Raw genomic sequence first — 16,238 nt, 5'->3', positions numbered from 1 at the left:
GAACCATTGTCTGAATACAACAATTCTGGAATGCCATAGTCCGCAAAGTTGCTTTCCAAGACGGCTATAACATCCACCGCCCTAGTAGCTCGTAGTTCAGAGACAGTGATCCATTTGCTAAAGTAGTATACTGTGAGTAAATAGTGTTTGCCTTTTAAATCAAATAAGTTCGTCCCACTGATTGGAATGGATATTGTAGTACCTTTTGCAATGAAGGTCTGGTAATGGATTTGACTTTTGGTGTTCTAGACAGATGCTACAACTTACTAACATTTCCTTGATTTCCTTAATAGATTCCACAATTACTTTATGACTGTGGACATATTGATGGAATGGCTCAAGTTTGAACTGTACCGCCATCATCTCTTTTTCTATTTGGGCATAGTGTTTCTGTGTATGTGAAATCGTTCGAGAAGAATTTTAAAATGGGACGTCCCTCTTTCAGCAGAAATGCGCCTAACCCAACCTGTGAAGCATCCACAAATAGTGTGATAGGAAGTTCGGGATTGAATAGGGCCAATGTGGGAGCCTCAGACACCGGTTGCTTGATTTCCCGTAGAGTCTTATTGTGGACTGAGTCGTATGTCCATTCCCTCTCGTTGTGGGTTATTTGGCGAATTGGGTGTGCTACGGTAGCAAGATCTGGACAGAAATTTGATAAGTGAGAGACTAAGCCCAATAAGTTGGCTGTTTCAAATGGTGAGGATGGAGTTGGGAAGTTTTGAATGGCTTCCACTTTCTGTGAGTCAGGCTTGATACCCTTAGCCGTAAGGAGATGTCCAAGGTAGCGTAGTTTTGACTAACAAAAGTGACATTTCTCTTTGCTTAAGCGTAGACTGAGAGATTAGCAGCGCTCAAGGACCATCTCTAAGCGTTGGTCATGCTCTGCTTTTGTGGACTCTGTGACTAGAATGTCATCAACCTAAATGAATACTCCTGTTATGTCGAGAAATGCCTCCGTAATCGTTCGATGAAAAACTTCAGGTGCAGAGCAGATTCCAAAGGGTAGGCGCAAGTAACGGTATCTCTCAAAGGGAGTTGCAAATGTTGTCAAGTATCTGCTTTCTTGATCTAAAGACGTCTAAAGAAGCACAGAAGTGGCATCAAATATGGAAAATAATTTGGCACCAGAGAGACTTCCAAAAATTTCCTCAGCAGTCTTTATCTGATAATGTTCTCTTTGTGTTGCTTTATTCAGCTCTCCCTGATCTATACAAATTCGTAGTTTTGTTGATCCTGGTTTCGTGACTAGCATTATGGGACTGACCCACTTTGTTGCTTCCGTTACTGGTGTGATGATCTTGTCGTTTACCATTTCCTGTAGTTGCTGATTGAGTTGGTGTCGATACTTGAAAGGCACTCGTCGAGCTGCCTGTACTACTGGTTGGGCATCCTTGTTAAGTGTGATGTGATTGATGCTCAGCAGGGAATTGTCGTAGACCCTCAAAAACCTCCCCATACCCCCTGACTAGGAGGTCGGTATGTCGGTCAACAACACTATTGACTGCATGTATTAGCCTCAATGATTGTACTAAGAGTATTTCAAGCAGAGTTGGTTCATGTTCTCGTACTAGGATGAACTCCAGAAGACTATTTTGGTCTTGATAGATGATTTTCTGTTTTGTTTTACTACACACATCTAGGTTCGAGCCACCATAAGCTGAGATTTGTGTATTTGTAATCTAGGGAGGCTCATTGCATAAGACTTGATACGCAGCTATAGGCATTACATTGCATAAAGCTCTTGTGTCCATTTTGGCTTTGAAGCCGCTGCCTTTCACTTTCAGAACTATTTTCCACTCTTTCTTGTTGTTCTCCTCATTTAGCGCATAAGCAAAGTGGTCTCGCTTGGCTTCCTTTGTTTCTGTCGGCCGGTTGTCTAATGTAGTAGGAGTCAAGACATTTGCAGTCTCATTTCCTCCAGAATTGGTATTTTTACCTGTCAGTTTGTTTGTTTTCTTGTCCCTGGCCGTTTTGCGGCAAACCTCAGCCGTGTGATTGAAGATTTTACAATATGTACAATCTTCCCCATGCTGTACAACTCTTCGGGAAATGTACCTGACCGCTATACTCACACTTGAATCGTCTTTTTGACTATACGGAATGTGTTGTGAGACGGTCTGTTTCCTTTGTGGGGGTGAGGTGACAGAAATGGATGTGAGATAAGTGGTTGTCGCCTCCATAGATCAGCAGATGTCATCTGCTCTCTCCAAGCTTAGGTCCGCTTCATTGAGAAGCTTCTCTCTCGTAGTGTCTGATGTAATGTTCATGACAATCTGATCACTTACGATCTTTCGTTTCTCATTTTGATGGTACGAGCAAGATTCTAACAGCCGTAAGAGGTCAGTATAAAAAGTTTTAAATGACTCACCTTGTCGCTGCCTTCTTTGCAACAAGATAAAACGCTCGTAAATTTTATTCGGTTTTGGTTTGTAGTAGTTCCAAAATGCGGCAAGGACTTCGCCTAGTTCGTCTGCTTCTTTCTGTCGTCCCATGTAAAGGTCTGGTAAATTGCAATTACTAAATTCCTTAGCCTTAGCAGTTAGAAGAATTGCCACTTAAACCGCAGGGTCTTCCGTATCCTTCTTGGTTACTTTCATGTACAATTTGAAATACTCTCGTCATTGCGGCCATTTCTTGGCTGCGTCTAGTGCGCCCACGAAAGACTGGGAAGGTTTGAGTCCATCGCCCATTTCCTGCCACCATGTAATATAATGACTCTAAGATAGCCAGAGTCAATATGATCTATTTTATACAAACCCGCGTAAGAAATCTCCGACATCCGTGAAACAACACTACTACATTACACCAGGGAGCCCGGAACAACCAGAAATATATCTGGCCAACTGAAACGGCAAACTACGGTTGCCCGGAAACAAATTGTTGATAGCTACCAGCTTGAATTTTTCTTTCTGAGCAAAGATGCCCTCATTGGTGAGTAAATTTAATTATAGATAAGTCTACCATTTTGCACCTGCTGATTGAGTGCCAGGTTTCGAATGACATGTCGTTTCAATAAAGGGCTACCTTGTGCCATTTATACTTGTAACTGCTTGCGTGTGACGTAGAAGCACCTAAAACTAAAAGTAGGTATCTTATCTTTATTGGGTTATTCTAAAAATCATTTGACTGTTTGTCAAAGGATATGGAAACTGCCTGTTTAGAACCTCAATTCTACTTCTCCCAAGTTGTCTGTCTGACAGTCTGTCTGTCTGTCTGTCTGTCTGTCTGTTTGTCTGTCTGTCTGATATAAACTTCCATTACAATGAAATTTCTATCAAACTGTTAAAGCAAACCTAACGTATACTACGTAATAATTTCTACATAATATATTAGCCCTGTATGGGGAGATAAAACTTGAAAGAAGCTACTTAACGACAACTTAAGCAAAGTCAGTGTCTGTCTGTCTGTTAGTCTGTCTGTCTGTCTGTTTGTCTGTCTTTCTGTCTGTCTGTCTGTCTGTCTGTCTGTCTGTCTGTCTGTCTGTCTGTCTGTCAGCCTATATTAATGTATGTATGTATGTATGTATGTATGTATGTATGTATGTATGTATGTATGTATGTATGTATGTATGTATGTATGTATGTCTTACTGTGTGTCTGTCTGTCAATGATAGAATATTTTATAAACCACAACTATTACAATGAAACACAAACTGCTGATTGCTACAGTGTTTTCAAAGTCTGTGTGTCTGTTTGCCTGTCGGCCTGTCTGTCAATACATATATTTCTTTAATATACAAGACATTATTACAGTCTACAATACGCTAAAAATCAGCAAGTTCTAAGACAAATTGAACGCAATTGGTCTTTATAGCTAATCGTGAGAGTCAAACAGCTGCAAATAGGTTAACTGAGTTTCTAATGGCACCAACTGAGTCAGCATTATACTGGACTCTGCTCATCTTTCCTAGTACTAGTTACACTCTTGCATTGCATTGCACCATCACATTTGAAATTGAGTTTTCCATTAATTTTTAAACTCGTCTTGTTTGCACTCTACTGTCAACATGTCTGTCTGTCTGTCTTTCTTTCTTTCTTTCTGTCTGTCTGTCTGTCTGTCTGTCTGTCTGTCTGTCTGTCTGTCTGTCTGTTTGTCTGTCTGTCTGTTTGTCTGTCTGTCTGTCTCTCTGTCTGTCAATGTATTATTTATGCATCAAAGTTAAGGACTTAATGCTAATGCATGTGATAAATGTAAAAGATTTACGGGTCTGTCTGTCCGTTTGTCTGTTTGTCTGTCTGTCAATTTCATTTATTGAAACAAAAACTCTATGTAACATTTTTGACATTAAATACAAGAAATCTACTGATTTCAGCTTTAGTTTAATGCTAACTACTTTGATAGTCTTTATTGTGCATGTTCTCATATTCTTCTCCAGGGAAGACACGTGTCAGTTTGTGGAAGATGACTGTAGTGTTGCATCGTTGTAATATTATTGAAAACTTTTCTTCAAAAACCTCTAAATTCAGCTTAATATGTATAGCCTTCAATTTCTCTTGATCTTCTGCCTAGTTTGTTTAAATAATTGGTAGATTCTGATCCCCATGTTCCGAAATGTTCAAATACCAGAGGAGTGAAATTGAGGTTTGATGTATTGCCAGCAAGTTGTTGTTTTTCTTATTTGGTCATCTACCTATCCTCCCTTCTTGTTGCAGCAAAATCTTCCTCTAAAGCTGCCTGCTTTAAAGTGTCTTGGCTGAAAGGATGAGCATGGCTACATCTAGATCATAGCTACATCAATTTCATTACTCTGACTGCCTGTCTGTATGTCTGCCTGTCTGATTGTTGTTAGCTGTATTTTACCTGTCTGTAAATGCATACCTATATTTTCATAAATCAATCATAGCCCCATAGCAATAGTAGTCATTAACTAGAGTATGCGCAACCAGAGTAATGACCGGGCAACTAAAAATTTCACGCATGCCTGGGGCAACTTAGAGATGAAACAGTTTGTCGTACGCTTAGTGGGGTTTCAAAGATTTACCCTTCATTCTGGTCAAATAGTTGAAGAGAAGAGAAAATAAATGGGCTTGCCTGTTGCTTCGGCTTCCTTCCGATGCAAGGTATGTGAGTTACATAGGATCGAATCGTGCGCTAGCCTTCACTGTATACACGTAGCTATGAAACTCTCTGCTCACTTAAATATATCTACATTAGAAACATAACTTCACAATGATCAGCTTTTACCGAATGGGAATTAGCAAAGTCGATCGTAGTGAAACAAAAGTGGCCAAGACTCTACCTGTACTCAATCAGGCGGCATAATTCCTACGAGAACAATTACTCCATTTGAAACCGGAATGACGACAATACGAAAGTTTGTTTATGACGTCGAGGCCAGCCTTGCATGAGACAAAAAAACCTTACATTCTTAATTTAAAGATCCGTATATATAAAGCACTTAAAGAGCATGAAGAGGCTGGAGTTCTGTCTTTTGTCATAAAAATTGCTGCTCGATATGGTGTCCATCATTCTCATTTTGTGAAATGATCAAAGCAGCAAATTGCAATAGAGCACATAAGGTGTTGAGGTCGGTGCGGCAAAACAATCAGTGCTAATATAGTAAGGGCTCAACAAAACTAATCTTTACCCAGGTGGGAAATAAAAGTATTACGAACAGGAGACCAAATATATTTGGATCTCTGAAAAAGGAGAACGAAGCAAAGGAATAGCGGTATCGGGGCTTTGCAAGAATCTTCAATGAGAAAGGCTATACGAGAAAACCTTACAGAAGCTGCTGAAGATGTCAAGACGTCCGAATGTTCGTTTAATATCTTGTTGAGGTGACATGGAGTGTCGCTTAGATTACGATCAAATGGTAAGACGAGGTATGTAGCTGAACGTCTGCATAGCCTAAACTAGTGGCATGCCCGACTGAGAATGCAAACTGATACGTCAAGAAAAGCAGCGCTGCACAAAGGGAAACGATGGCTACAAGCAAATCTCTTTAGCTTTAATAAAGTATTATTTATCTTTTCAAGATGCAAGGGAAAGAATTTATAATGAGATAGGGACAAGACTGTGTGTGGGTTCGTGGGTCAAGTGATGACAAGAAAGAGACAATCTTGCAGCTGTGCATTAGGTTGGACAATGAAAGTCACAATTCATACCAGTAATAATCTTAAGGAGATTGGAAGAAACTGTTTCTTTACTGGAGTCAAGTAAATGAGACAAACGAGTCCAGGTAGCTATTTAATCTATATATATAGCTACAGCCTAAACGTTCTTCGGCGCCTGTTCCCCTGCGTACGAGCACTCTGTAGCTATAATACTTTTTACAAATGGTTTGCAAACACAAACACACACACACACACACACACACACACACGCACACACAAACGCGCGCACACACACACACACACACACACACACACACACACACACACACACACACACACACACACACACACGCACACACAAACGCGCGCACACACACACACACACACACACACACACACACACACACACACACACACACACACACACACACACACGCACACGCACACACAAACACACACGCGCGAGCACACACACACACACACGCTCACGCACACACAAACACAAACGCGCGAGCACGCACAAACACACACACACACACACACACACACACGCACACACACACACACACACAGACACAGACACACACACACACACAAAGACACACTATATGTGTGTGTGTGTGTGTGTGTATATATATATATATGCAGACTTGGACAAAATTATAGAGACAGCCGTTGTGGTTATGTAGTAACACAATAATTGGGTCACAATTTACCAACTATCAATATTGTTAAGAACTTAATAGTTACCGCGTTGATTGTTAGGTTTCTTGAGAATACTGTAGACCATAAATTGTTTTCTTTACGTTTTGCATTGCGAAAAACGAGACCCAAAAGTGTATGACGGCATGACTGCGTAAGCGTCGTAAGTTAGACTCTCTCTGATTTTGTTTAGTGGCTTCTAAAAAAGCCGGCTTTAATAACGCGAAAGAAAATTGAAGCCCTTCACCAGTTCCTCAGTAGCGACTGTTCTCGCCTCTCGCCCTCCTGATTGCGTCCAGACGTCGCGGAACAATTTCTGTCAAGTTTCGGACACACGCGGCTGGAATATGCTGCTACGCCTCTTGTAGATCATTCCAGAGCTCAGCTGAAGTTCTCGGTTCGCGACGGTTGGCAGCAGTTTTGAGTTCATGCCACAAGTTCTCGATAGGATTCGCATCAGGAGATTTTGGCGGCCAGTCTAACAGTGTGACGTCATGCTAGCGTAGCCATTGTCTTGTTGACCGAGACGTATGTATTGGCGCGTTGTCCTGCTGGAAGACAAAGTCGTCTTTTATCAGTGCCGCTGCGTCTGAAAGCATGTGCTCCTCCAGAACCTGTTGGTACGCCTTGCTGTCCAAACGACCTTCCAGTTTCACCAGAGACCCCACACCATGCCAAAACATCGATCCCCACACCATCACACTAGCTGCGTGCTGGACCGTACGATCACGACATTCAGGGAGAAATTCCTCACTTTTGAGACGCCAAACGTACAGAGCACCATCGTTTCCTATGCTGACGTTTGACTCATCCGTAGAAAGAACAGATTTCCAGTCATCCAAAGTCCATTGTGTGTGAGTGGTTGCCCATACCAGTCGCAAACGCCGATGGTTTTCTGTTTTTTTTCTAGGCCTCCGAGCGTTGACTCCTGTCTCAATGAGACGACGACAGACTGTTCTACTTGACACCTGCTTGCCGGTTTTATCAGCCAGCTGATACGAGAGCAGTCGTGATGGTGCTCTGCGGTTCTGCAATGCCATTCTCTTCAGTCGGTGATCTTCCCGGATTGTCGTTGCCTTCCCACGTCCAGGTCGTTTTTCATAATCTATGCTGCCATGGGAAAGCCGTTGCAGGCACTGATGAACCGAATTCCTGGAGCGGCGGACAAAAGCTGCGATCTGACGCACAGTATGGCCAACTGAGTGAAGGGCTTCAATTTTCCCTCTAGTTTTTGGACTCATCTGTTTGCCTCGAGGCATCGCTGCAACTCATGAAATATAGCACGGAACAAGACTCTGCAACTGCGTGCAGCTGAACGTTTAGGCTAACTTATGGACTAAGTTTGGCGGTCTCAAGGACAGCGGTTTCAGTGCAGCTGACATTTTGGCGGTAGCAGTTTGAGATTTTGATATGTAAAACGTGGACCGGAAGTGACATGTCAATGTTCTTTTGTTGCTATAACTTTATTAGTTTTTGTCTTAGCAGGATTATTTTGTAATTAATTAGTGTCGCATGATTTTTGAATAGGTTGAAGTTTGTTTAGTGATTAAAATGGCAAAACAATTCAAATTGTGATGACATGCGCGAAATCAATGCCCAAAAACAGATGATTCGCCTTTTTTCATAATGTTGATAAGAAGACCCACAAAATAGCTTTCGCTCTTTACTCAAGAGGGATGAACGTTTACAAATACAAGAAAAGTAAGAATGGCCGTCTTCCTTCTTCAAAGCAAACTAGATGCGCAGTAGGTAGTAAGTAAAGCTGCAGTCCTTTGTACTGGCAAGATAATGTAGTGTAAAGAAAGGTCTGTGGACACGTCACGTGCAATCTTTGTTGCGAGGTTCCGGATATTATGAATGAATTCGAATCTTGCTCTTCGCGCTTGTTTCGATACAATTCGACACACTCCCCGAGTAGCGCTTGCTGCAGAAAACGTGCAGGTTGGATTCGGTGCAAATGCAATCAGAATTTGGAGAGAAACGAAAGCGCTAGAAGAGTAAGTTTCGTCGGCAAAAGATATTCGATTGCTCCAAGCTTTCCGAAGGACGACGATGCATGCAGTCTACACAGGACTGGTGTGGGCGTGCGTTTGAATGAACTAGAATGTGTAGCGTTTGCGTCATCGAGAAATTTTACGCGAGTGTCGATCCCTCAAAAGGGGACCCGGTGCATAACTTTTTTACTTCATTTACGCAAACTTTCTCCTGTGCGTGCTGAGTGTGCGTGCCGATTTCGTTTGCGAACGGACAAAAAACGTGGCCGCCAAACGCAAACACACAAACACACACACACACACACACACACACACACACACACACACACACACACACACACACACACACACACACACTCACACAGACTGTTAGAGCTTTATATTATACTAGTATACATGGCCAGTCCTTCGTACGGGCAAGATACTGTAGTGTAAAGATAGGTCTAAAGACACGTCACGTGCAATCTTGTTGCGAGGTCCCGGACATGCTGAATGAATTCAAATCTTGCTCTTCGCGCTTGTTTCGATCGAAATCGATACACTCCCCATGTAGCGCTTGCTGCAGAAAACGTGTAGGCTGGATTCGGTGCAAATGCAATCAGAATTTGGAGAGAAACGAAAGCGATAGCAGAGTAAGTTTCGTCGGCAACATTGGCGTAGGAAGTAATTAAAGAGTGGTGCGGCCTAATGCGCGTTAGAAGACGTGGTCACTTAGCGTGCGCTACTATACGGAGGTGTGGTCCTAGTTGTACACACATGCTGCCTGTGGTCGCACCAACCCGCAGCTCCTAAGGCCCTGCAGCCCTACTTATCACTTATCCAGTTGACCATTTTACTGTAGTCCAAAGAAACCACGCCTACTAAAACTGGAGTGAGTTCGCATGCGTTGCCGCTCGACATCTACACGTGTCCGGACTGTCCACGTGGATATAACGGTGATCACGTGCATATAACGGACGTGCATGTGTATGCCGCCGCAGCCGTAACGCTTCTTACGTCACTGGGCAAGAGATATTCCATCGCTCAAAGCTTTGCGAAGAATGACGATGCATACGGCCTATACAGGACTGGCGTGGGCGTGTCTTCGAATGAACCGGAATGTGTAGCGTTTGCGCCACCAAGAAATTTTACGCGGGAGTCGACCCCTCGAGAGGGGACCCGGTGCATAATTTCTTAATTTTTTACACAAACCTTCTCCTATGCGTGCCGAGTGTGCGTACCGATTTCGGTTGCGAACGGACAAAAGACGTGGCCTCAAAACGCGAACACACACACACACAGACAATTTGAGCTTTATATAGTATATATATATATATATATATATATATATATATATATATGTATATATATATATATATATACACATATATATATACGTATGTATATATATATATGTATATATACGTATATATCAAACAGGAGAGCTCCTATTAAACGCTTTGGTACTACATGGGGTGTCTTTGTACTTTGGGGTTATGGAGTGGGGTAGAAACCACGCAATTCTCTTGAGGATTGAAGACAAAAGAAAAAATAACTGATAGCTACAGTTCTTATAAAATTTTGCAGCAGGTGTAACCAATGCATGCAAGCATGCAGTCCCAACTAAAAAATTTATCTGTGGAAAAAAAAGAAACAATGTCAGAATTAGAAAACGGTTATTTTTTAATGTCGTTGTTTGTCTCCAATCCTTCAGAAAATTTCATGGCTTTTCTCTTATCGACTGTGTTATGACTAGTGCCCGTGCACACGTGCACATGCATGCACAATACATAGGCGCATTCAATTGAGCTCTTTCAGCCTCTTGTGAACTAGAGGAGTGCTCTTCCAACTGGCAGAAGAGTTGGTAGAGTTGGCTCTTCTGACCATAACGGCATGTAGAGCAGTAGAAGTTGGAAGAAAGGTGTGCGCATAGATCTTCTTCTGGAAGAGACTGGATTAGCCCAATCAAACACATCCATAATTTAACAGACAAAATTGCTTTAATGATTGCTGGGGCTAAATTATTCAGTCCCTTAATTATCCTCCCCACTTCCCACATTAGTCTTTAGTTGCGGTATGTTAAATCAAATCTACTCACTTTTTTCTTTAGAAATTATTAATTTCAAGCAACCTCCTCCAGCTACAAGTACCAAAGCATTGTCTCGCTTTAGGCTAAGAAGGGAGTCATTGAAGAGAGCCTGCGCACAATTTCAGCGACCACTTACGGAGAGAGAGAAGAAACTTATGTACGCCACAATGGTGGTGGACGACGAACATCGACTCATTTGGTGTCCTGTGAGAAAATCTGGAACAACATCCTGGCGTAGCATGATGCTCATCCTGGCGGGAATATTTTCGAACGTAAAAGCGGCAGTAGACCACGCCTTACACCACGACTTCCTGTATCTAACGCGCTTGAGTAAAAAGTATTACAGCAATGCGGATATTGAGTGGAGGTTAAAGAACTACACGAAATTCATGTCGTACAGAGAGCCTCTTCAACGTGTCGTTTCCGACTACAGACAGCTTAGACTGCACACAACTGGCTTTCAACGAGCAGTTTGCAAAGTAGTTGTAGAGTACAACAAGCGTCTCAATGGTTCAACCAAGAGTGAACCGGATGCTTGGAAAAACATCAGCTTTCCTCATTTTGTCAATTATATCACTCGTTTCTATGGCAATAAAGAAAAGTATTTAGATATTAACGATCATTGGAGACCAATCAACTTGATTTGCCATCCTTGTCAAATTGATTATGATTTCCTCGTTGACATGGATAGTACTGGTCTTGCAGAGGAATCAGATTATCTCCTCAGATCTGTCGGAGCTCCCTCTTGGCTGCATCTGCCGCACGACAATAAATCGGGTAACGAAACAAAGTACAGCTTTTTCTCTCAGCTTTCGACCGCTCAGTTTCAACGTCTTCGTGATCAATACAACGACGACTACGAGATATTTGGATATCAACGTGTCAATCAACATGAATAAAGTTTAGATCTAACTGATTAATGGAGCCAAGATAGTGTGATAAACTGTTTCTACGAGTTTACAAACAACTGTCACGGTAATCGTTTAGTACGTCGTTTATTATCAATTTGTCGTCTTTATAAAGTCTGCAAAAATTGATGTTTGGCAAATAAGTAAAACTTTTAATAGCTACTGCAAATTGCCCTTACTATGTATACAATAGTCAAGTGCATGTGACCAACCACGAGCAGCTTGTTCACGTGACAAACATGTCAGGATACCAGCTTGTTAGGAAACTATTCACGTATCTGGTCCAGCTGCTATACTGACTGAGTTGCACTCTGTGTCGAAGAAGCAAGTGTCCACAATTAGGATACACCCCACGACCGGGTTGTTTACATAGTTTGTTCCATATATTTTGCTAGTGCGCTAGCAGAATTTGTGCGATTTAAGTCGTACAGATATCGCCCCGAAGCTTAGACATTGATGCATACATGCATCTGACTTGTTTCCTCGTCTCACTCTTCTAGGCTACCAGAGAAAGCAGCGTTCATATCTCGAAACTATCGGGGATGTCCCTATCTACAATTAGGACACACCTACTTTATAGTGCGGACACAGCAAGACATTCAACTTCTTTTACGTGGAGGTTCTGGTCTGATGGTACTGATGGTAATGTTAGCTGTGACTTACTCAGCGGTTTTTGCTTTCGACGGTACGCAGTCCACTGTCTGCACCTTGAAATAATAGGTAGATGTCGCTTTTACTCGCAGTGATATCAACAGATCGGCAGCTTTGCACATTGCTCTTCAAGCCCAAGAAGAGGGGCGGGTCTTGTTGTCTAATATCGGACACCCGATTTGCTTGATGCGAGTGCAATATAGGCGAGAACCGTGAAGAATTGTGTTAGTGTTGACTTCAGTCGTCTACTTGTCTTTCACTCGTCTCCGTATCAAACAAAGAAGTATTTGGAGAGAAAATTAGATCTTAAAATGACTCCTGTGATGCATTTATAGTCAATATAGACGCGGAATAGACAACTACGATCGCAAAAAGCAGTGTTCTAGATGTCAGGGCGACGTGGGTATGACGCGAATTTAGTGTCTGGCTGCGCGAACCTATCTACTGCCGCCGTATCTAAATTCATTTGTTCGCGAACGATGGCAATGTTCAGAATGTGCTAGATGAAGGAGGGGTAGAAATGTTCTCAGTTTAGCGCCTGTAGATTCATTCATTTGTTTGTGGACGGCCCTATGTAGCTAATTCTTTCGATACAGAAACGAGTCGAAGGCTCTTGATGCTCGTCGGGCATTTACAAAACTTCTGCAGTCAGTATTAACACAATTCATCGCGGTTCTCGTTGATTTGCTCTCGCATCAAGCAAACTCGGGTGTCCGATAATAGAGAACGAGACCCGCCCCTCTTCTTGAGCATCCTGAAGAGCAACGTGCAAAGCTGCCGATCTGTTAATATTACTGCGAGTAGAAGAGACATCTACCTATTGTTGCAAATTGCAGACAGTGAACTGTGGTACCGTCGAAAGGAGAAACCGACGGGTGTCCGACATTTGATGGGCGTGTCCGACATACGGGAAACCAAGCGGAAGTTCTATTTTGTCACCGTGATCAGCAATACGCCAGGTGATCAAGTTGAATCTAGCACGTCGTGTTACCGTGTGACTACTCTCTACATTCATGCCTTAGATACAAGAAATCTTCATCTTGTTTACGTACGCCAGTGTCTGATATTGGGAGTGTCCAATAATTGATACTAGACTCTACCCGGCGAGTCGAGTGCAAGCAAACGCGCCAGCCAGTCGAAATCGCATCAGTCCAGCATCATCGGCACTAGTCTCCTTTAGACAGAACATCTTCGCCAATATACTTTCGGCCTATCCCTATCCCGGATCCCGCCAGAAGTATGATGGCGGAGAGGGTCTGACTACGCGAGACTACGTCGGCACGCCGATCGGATCCGTTCTTCCGTCCCGTACTGTACCGGCATACGTCGGATGTAGATCATACGTGCATGGTGTTGAGACTCATAGCTGTGGAAGCGAAGGTGTAAACACAGCTTCAATTACTATTTATAACTTTTTTATTTTGCTTTGAGCCACGTGACTATATCTGTCACACTACAGGAATGTGCCACGCCTCCTTAGTGGCCCAATCCCTAAACATTAATTAATTTCTTTATGTCGTACGTGGCAATCGGAGGCAGTGGACGAACTGCCATTCGTACCTGCGAAACTTTCCTAGAAGAGTTTTACTACCCAAACAGTGTAATTCTTGCTTGCGATTACTAGGACTTGTCGAAAATAAACAACAGAACTCACCTGTCTACAACTGCTACCCGAAATCGATCACTTTCGTGGTTTTACGATTTTTATACGGAAACCTAACATTACGTAACCAGGGGAGATTTTGTGCCTTGTATACGCTGACTCTACTTCGACGACTACAGGCTATGTAGGGATTTTGTGGTCATGCAAAACGACATTCGCTATGTGCGGTTTCGAATGCATTTTACAGGTACCACATCTAGAAAAAATAGCGTGTACATTTGTAATTCTTCGCGACAATAAGTCCTACTGTGCGTGGTGTTCATGACTTTGAAAGCTTATAGCTGTGGAAGCGACGGTGTAAACACGGCTTCAATGACTAGTTATTAATAAATTATGAATTATAACTCTATTAAATTATAAACTCCATCCATAATACGTTTGCACTTAGAGTTAAAGTTACGCAAATAATTTGCACATTTCTCGGTTTTGTGTAATTACAATGATTTGTTTTGTACTCAATGACACCAGAACGCAGACAGAGGACTGAGTAATCATATCACACGAAGTTACACACACACACACACACACACACACACACACACACACACACACACACACACACACACACACACACACACACACACACACACACACACACAAATTGTCTTTATGCACACCCACGCATGCATGCAGTATATACCACTCCTAGGCAATATCCACTTCGCTAACACAGCGCAAAAATCGAGGCTACTACTGAGGCCTCATTTTGAGTTCTGTAAATTTTAATGAGTAATGGTACCCCTTCCATGCTTTCCAAACAACTCCTGTAGCGTACTGGTCGGTCGTTCCTTTCAAGTAGAGACCATGTAGATTGGAATGATGACAATCGTGGTACCACCAACCACCCTTGTATTTCGCAGCACAGTTTGTCGGAGAGTCTTTGTCCTTCGTCGTGAAGACATATCCGGAGTGAGTACTGAATGAATCACCCGCATTTCCGCTGTACTTTCCAACGTACATGAGATACGTCGACGCAATTGGACCGACCGTGAATGAGTCGTATTCTGCGTGCCTCTTCTCATTGTCAAAATCGACAAGATCGAAACGGAGTATCTGACTTGTAGCTAGACGATGAATCTTGTCCAGTCCCAACCAGAACTCTCCATTTAGTGTTCCAAATCCTATTTTGTAGTCGACCCAGCCTCGAGTGAAGTTAACTGATCCGTCTCGTCGTCTTTGGAAGACCGTCCATCCTCCTCCGTTTGTTTTCATGTCGCACCAGACCGGAAACGAGCCCAAGCCATCGCGGGGATCGATCACGTACACTCCACTGACTGTGTGTCCAAGTATGAGAGCGTGCTGACAGTTGCGAGGGATCACGTCGGCGTAGCAGCAAGATTGATCCGTTTGAGAAGCATTGGAGCTCGAGCTTACGATAAAGGCAATCACAACTGCTATGACCAGCTTCATCTCTTCTCTTGACCGTTGATCACAACGCTATGAGGTCAACACTAGCAACGGACGCTTATAAATGGTTGGATTGTTAGTCGCGGATGGCGTGTGAATACCGGATGCACGACTTAGGCGTTAGACTACGCTTTGCAGTTGCAAGGAAATCTTTCAATGTTATCGTTGCCTTGTCGTCATAGTCTTAATCATTTACGTAAGACGTTGTGTTGCAAACAACACGCGGTAACCTTAATTAGATTAACTATTTACTAGCACATTGTACTTTGGCAAGTTGCGGTTGAAAACAATAGGGTATTGTCTGGTAGTGTCTTGCTGGGTAATCAGAATGAGGGAACTTTCGTTTCGTTGAAGTATAATTAATTAAATGGACAAATCAAAGACGTGCTAATGACGACAGGAGAAGTGGCTCGTGTAGATCCACGGAACTATTGCATATGGATCGATGGGGATACAATAAGAGTATCCTAAATATAGAATTATTCGTCTAGACCTTTTTCTGATAATAATGGTATGATCAAGTTTGCGCAAACGTTTTCATTGTCAGTCCTTATTTTTAATAAAATAACTTAGCCCCGTTCCCAGACTCTCTCTGGGGCTAGTCTTGTCCGGTGCTCGTATGACAATTCCCGGCTCGAGAGAGTTTGGGATCATCCCGCCTACTTCCTGCCATATCTTCTTACTAACTGCTCACTGAGTGTCGCCTGGCCTCGAAATTCCAGACCGTCTCGCAAGAAATGGGAGACGGTCTAGATCAACTTCTGATCAAACCGAGTTTGGAAGTAG

At 42.7% G+C, this 16,238-nt stretch overlaps 3 protein-coding genes across 3 annotated transcripts; 1 reads left to right on the top strand and 2 right to left on the bottom strand.

Annotated features, from left to right (window-relative positions):
- Nucleotides 1-1,081: 1,081 nt before the first annotated feature.
- Nucleotides 1,082-1,459, bottom strand: LOC134188552 (uncharacterized protein K02A2.6-like). The gene has a single exon (XM_062656717.1). The coding sequence runs from the start codon at nt 1,457-1,459 to the stop codon at nt 1,082-1,084; it is 378 nt and encodes a 125-aa protein (XP_062512701.1).
- Nucleotides 1,460-10,990: 9,531 nt separating this feature from the next.
- Nucleotides 10,991-11,722, top strand: LOC134188551 (carbohydrate sulfotransferase 11-like). The gene has a single exon (XM_062656716.1). It carries the CDS (start codon nt 10,991-10,993, stop codon nt 11,720-11,722), a length of 732 nt encoding a protein of 243 aa, XP_062512700.1.
- A 2,659-nt stretch (nt 11,723-14,381) lies between these two features.
- LOC134189017 (fibrinogen C domain-containing protein 1-like) lies at nt 14,382-15,467 on the bottom strand. The gene has a single exon (XM_062657250.1). The coding sequence runs from the start codon at nt 15,453-15,455 to the stop codon at nt 14,736-14,738; it is 720 nt and encodes a 239-aa protein (XP_062513234.1). The 5' UTR covers nt 15,456-15,467; the 3' UTR covers nt 14,382-14,735.
- Nucleotides 15,468-16,238: the final 771 nt, after the last annotated feature.

The sequence above is a fragment of the Corticium candelabrum genome, chromosome 13, assembly GCF_963422355.1.
Source record: "Corticium candelabrum chromosome 13, ooCorCand1.1, whole genome shotgun sequence".
NCBI classification, from domain to species: Eukaryota; Metazoa; Porifera; class Homoscleromorpha; order Homosclerophorida; family Plakinidae; genus Corticium; species Corticium candelabrum.
Note: the sequence above shows the minus strand (reverse complement) of the source record. Positions and strands in the feature narration are given on the sequence as shown.

Coding starts and splice junctions, on each gene's coding strand:
- LOC134188552 (XM_062656717.1), bottom strand. CDS start 1,459: ATGGGGAGGTTTTTGAGGGTCTACGACAATTCCCTGCTGAGCATCAAT.
- LOC134188551 (XM_062656716.1), top strand. CDS start 10,991: ATGGTGGTGGACGACGAACATCGACTCATTTGGTGTCCTGTGAGAAAA.
- LOC134189017 (XM_062657250.1), bottom strand. CDS start 15,455: ATGAAGCTGGTCATAGCAGTTGTGATTGCCTTTATCGTAAGCTCGAGC.